Source organism: Rhinopithecus bieti, unplaced genomic scaffold (assembly GCF_001698545.2).
Source record: "Rhinopithecus bieti isolate Rb0 unplaced genomic scaffold, ASM169854v2 scaffold_3040, whole genome shotgun sequence".
Lineage (NCBI taxonomy): Eukaryota > Metazoa > Chordata > Mammalia > Primates > Cercopithecidae > Rhinopithecus > Rhinopithecus bieti.
Window position 1 is genome coordinate 4,261,352 of NW_016804657.1, and position 4,475 is coordinate 4,265,826.

General features: G+C 40.5%; 2 protein-coding genes across 5 annotated transcripts in view; one reads left to right on the top strand and one right to left on the bottom strand.

The window, feature by feature from the left end:
* Positions 1 to 4,475, bottom strand: part of PTPN22 (protein tyrosine phosphatase non-receptor type 22) — a 79,665-nt gene that overhangs the window by 42,595 nt on the left and 32,595 nt on the right. For both annotated transcript variants that reach the window (XM_017869767.1, XM_017869766.1), the window contains exon 11: positions 2,420 to 2,497. In XM_017869767.1, coding sequence (XP_017725256.1) covers positions 2,420 to 2,497 — 78 coding nt within the window. The remainder of the gene's footprint in view (positions 1 to 2,419; positions 2,498 to 4,475) is intronic.
* The window catches only part of DCLRE1B (DNA cross-link repair 1B), a 112,332-nt gene that overhangs the window by 42,010 nt on the left and 65,847 nt on the right, over positions 1 to 4,475 (top strand). The gene's annotated exons all lie outside the window — the stretch shown is intronic.

A 4,475-nucleotide genomic window follows, 5' to 3' on the forward strand; every position in this document is an offset into this window, starting at 1 on the left:
TGTTTTTTTTTTTTTTTTTTTTTTTTTTTTTTTTTTTTTTTTTTTTTTTTTTTTTTTTTTTTTTTTTTTTTTTGAGACGTGGTCTCACCATGTTGCCCAGGCTGGAGTGCAGTGATGCAATTTCAACTTACTGCAGCCTCGACCTCCCAGGCTCAAGTGATGCTCCCACCTCAGTCTCCCAAATAAGTTGGGACTGCAGGCACCTGCCACTACACCCTGCTAATTTTTGTGTAGACAAGGTCTCACTATGTTGCCCAGGCTGGTTTTGAACTCCTGAGCTCAAGCGATCCACCTGCCTCAGCCTCCCAAAGTGTGGGGGTTATAGGCATAAGCCACCACATCTGGCTAATTTTTTTAAGAAAGAAAAATCAGGGCCAGGCACAGTGGCTCACACCTGTAATCCCAGCACTTTGGGAGGCTGAGGCAGGCGGATCACAAAGTCAGGAGTTCAAGACCAGCCTGGCCAGCATGGTGAAACTCCATCTCCACTACAAATACAAAAAATTAGCTGAGCATGGTGGCACGTGCCTGTAGTCACACCTACTCAAGAGGCTGAGGCAGGAGAATTGCTTGAACCTGGCAGGTGGAGGTTGCACTGAGCCGAGATCATGCCATTGCACTCCAGCCTGAGTGACAGGGTGAAAGTCCGTCTCAAAAAAAAAAAAAGAAAAGAAAAGAAAGAAAAATCAGACAGGAAGCTCTCATCTTGTTACAGTGCCATTTCCTGGTTAGAGTAGTGTCAGAAAAAAACAGCTACAACTGTTAAATTCAGTTAGTTGTTTGATAATGCCAAAATGTGAAGGCTTTTTCAGCTGTCTTCCAACTCTTAAAAGTAGGCCTGAAATGGAATTTGTTTTTGAAATGGAGTATGGTTTTATTAAATTAGTATTGCAATTTATGTAACTAGATTCCATACTTCTGGAATCTTTATGCATTTACATGGATCAGCCTTCTTTCAAGTCTGACAGCATTAAACCAGCTAATGTTTTCATTTCATATAAGCTTTCTCCCTCACAGGTTGAATATAGAAAACACCTACACTCAGCACATGAAAAGTTATTTTTTCCACCAGCTATTAGTGGAAAACCTGTGCAGGCCAGTTTTATATTATAATAGCTCTTTATTTTTTCCCTTTAATTAACAACTTCTAGACTAAAATATCTGAATTGCCATTGTCAGTGGTTTTATCTCTAACACTATTTGCATCTTCATTTCTAAGTGTCTTAAACACTTAAGGTCTTGCTATTTAAGTAGTTAAAAGTAGTTCTAACAGATGACACAAAAGTGCCTGTTAATAAACATCAATATACATTTGATGAATGAATGGGTCAATTCTAAATTCTATATTAAAAATGAATACCACTTAGAAAACTAAAACTGTTGGGTAAAACTATTGGTGTAGAAATGTGAGTGAAATTAATATTGTAGACAATGAGAGATTTGAGCTACGAGGAGAAGGGAAGAGCATTCCTAATGGAATGAACAAGTGTGGGCGTTCTGGGGTAGGTTAAAAGATTGTGATACATAAATATAGTGTGATTATTACATATATATATAATTTTTTTTTTTTTTTCGAGACAGTCTCACTCTGTTGCCCAGGCTGGAGTGCAGTTGTGTGATCTCGCCCACTGCAACCTCCACCTCGCAGGTTCAAGCAATTCTCCTGCCTCAGCCTCCTGAGTAGGTGGGATTGCAGGTGGCTGCCACCATGTCCAGCTAATTTTTGTATTTTCAGTAGAGACGAGGTTTCAGCATATTGGTCAGGCTAGTCTTGAACTCCTGACCTCAGGTGATCCACCCACATCAGCCTCCCAAAGGTGTGAGCCACCGTGCCCGGCCCAATTATGTTTTTTTAAAAAGTATGCATGCAGTAAGAATCAGGAGAAACTATAGAAAAGTAGTAATAGTGGCTATCTCTAGGTAATAGCAATATATTTTTTATTTTTATTTTTCAGTGTTTCCTAAAATGAGCACATAGACTGAATTCTCCATATTCTTGTTACCACATCCTGAGGTAGAAATTATAAATCCCTGATTTTCTATGCTTTCAGAGATGAATTTTATCACTACAAAATTTCAAGTGAACATGACCTAGCTATTTCAAGTTCACAAACCAAACAGTTTGTTGAATAATTTTACAACATCCTTTGTAAGGAAGTAAGTAATATTACATTGGTGTCTTAATATTTTCTGAACAGACAGTAAAATAAGGAATGAAAGGAATTTGACCCAGGACAAGGGATACAGGAAAAATATTGGGATATTCAGAGTTACAGAAAATGGCAATGGACTCTAGAGCATGTAATGGTAAATTGGTGTTACATCTGAGCAGTCAGCTGTTTTTGGATGCCTCACCATTAAACATAGAGATGGAGCAAGACTCAGACACACATTCTGATCCATTCACTACAGTTCATACCTGAGTTTGAACTAATGAAGGCCTCTGTGTCCGCATTTCCTGGATCAAACTGAAAACACTGAAGTTCTCAGGAATTATCTATCGAATTAAAGGGGAAAATATCTTATTCCTTTCAATGCTTTGTTAATAAATTATTGCTACTTTTTCATAGTCTTGTACTTCCATGGCATCTGCTCTTCTAACATGGGTTAATATCAGAAAAAATGATGCATTTTTAAAACAAATGAGGTTTCTTATCACTTGCAACATGAGTTAAAGCCTGGTATCTTCCCTAGAAAAGACTAAAGAAACTCTTCAGAATGATTTCACACAGTGTAACCAAATGTCTAAAACTATGGATATAATGAGGGACAAGATTCAGTAGATGCACAAGTATGAGAGTTGTATAAAATAAAAGAGGTTGGTAGATAGGTCTAAAGGCCATATTTCAAACTTCCTATTAGACATTAAAAAATGATTTATAGATTGGAATGCAAAGTATGATTGCAGTAAGTTGAGTCCATCTATTAAAGCAGTTTGGATAAAGGAAGGGTAACTATATAATTTAGGACAGTGGTCCTCAAACTTTATCATGCATCACAATCACCTGGACAGCTTGCTGGGCCCCCATCTCTAGAGATATGATTCAATTCAATGGGGCCCAGTAATTTGCCTTCACCTTAGGTTAGGTGCACCTAACTCCCTTGGGCTTCAACCCCTACATTATTGGAATCTCCAAAGATGGGAAAACAAACAGTAAAGGATATATAAATTACAGACTTTCTGGGAGTCTGAAAAAGTAGAAATAGAAATCTTTGACCTATTTTCAGTATTTCACAAGAACTAACAGAAATTATATGTCTACTAAAACAGCTGCACAAGCTAAGTGAAATACCTGGTTTCCTTGGGTTTTGTTTTTTGTTTTTGTTTTTGAGACGGAGTTTCGCTCTTGTTGCCCAGGCCAAGAGCAATGGCGCAATCTCGGCTCACTGCAGCCTGTCTCCCAGGTTCAAGTGATTCTCCTGCCTCAGCCTCCCGAGGAGCTGGGATAACAAGCATGCACCACCACACTCGGCTAATTTTGTATTTTTAGTAGAGATGGGGTTTCTCTATGTTGATCAGGCTGGTCTTGAAGTCCCGACCTCAGGTGATCCGCCCACCTCAGCCTCCCAAAGTGCTGAGATTACAGGCATGAGCCACCGCACCCGGCCAAGTTTCCTTCGTTTTGATTAGAATTGTCAACTCAGAATGGCAACAGTAGAACAGTGATAGCCAGTAAAAATATAATGTGAGTCACATATGTAATTTTAAATTTTCTTTTCTTTTTTATTTTTTGAGAAGGAGTTTCACTTTTGTTGCCTAAACTGGAGTACAATGGTCCGATCTTGGCTCACTGCAACCTCCACCTCCCAGGTTCAAGTGATTCTCCTCTCAGCCTCCGGAGTAGCTAGTATTACAGGCATGTGCCACCACACCTGGCTAATTTTGTATTTTTAGTAGAGACAGGGTTTCACCATGTTGGTCAGGCTGGTCTCGAACTCCTAAAGGTGATCAGCCTGCCTTGGCCTCCCAAAGTGCTGGGATTACAGGCATGAGCCACCACGCCCGGCTGAAAATTTCTTTCTTTTCTTTCTTTCTTTCTTTCTTTCTTTCTTTTTTTTTTTTTTTTTGTGAGACGGGGTCTCGCTCTGTCGCCCAGGCTGGAGTGCAGTGGCGCGATCTCGGCTCACTGCAAGCTCCACCTCCTGGGTTCACGCCATTCTCCTGCCTCAGCCTCCCGAGTAGCTGGGACTACAGGCGCCCGCCACCACGCCCAGCTAATTTTTTTGTATTTTAGTAGAGACGGGGTTTCACCGTGTTAGCCAGGATGGTCTCGATTTCCTGACCTCGTGATCCACCCACCTCAGCCTCCCAAAGTGCTGGGATTACAAGCATGAGCCCCGTGCCCAGTTTTTTTTTTTTTTTTTTTTTGAGACGAAGTCTCTCTCTGTCACCCAGGCTGGAGTACAGTGGCTCAGTCTCTGCTTACTGCAACCTCTACCTCCTGGGTTCAAGCGATTCTCCTGCCTCAGCCTCA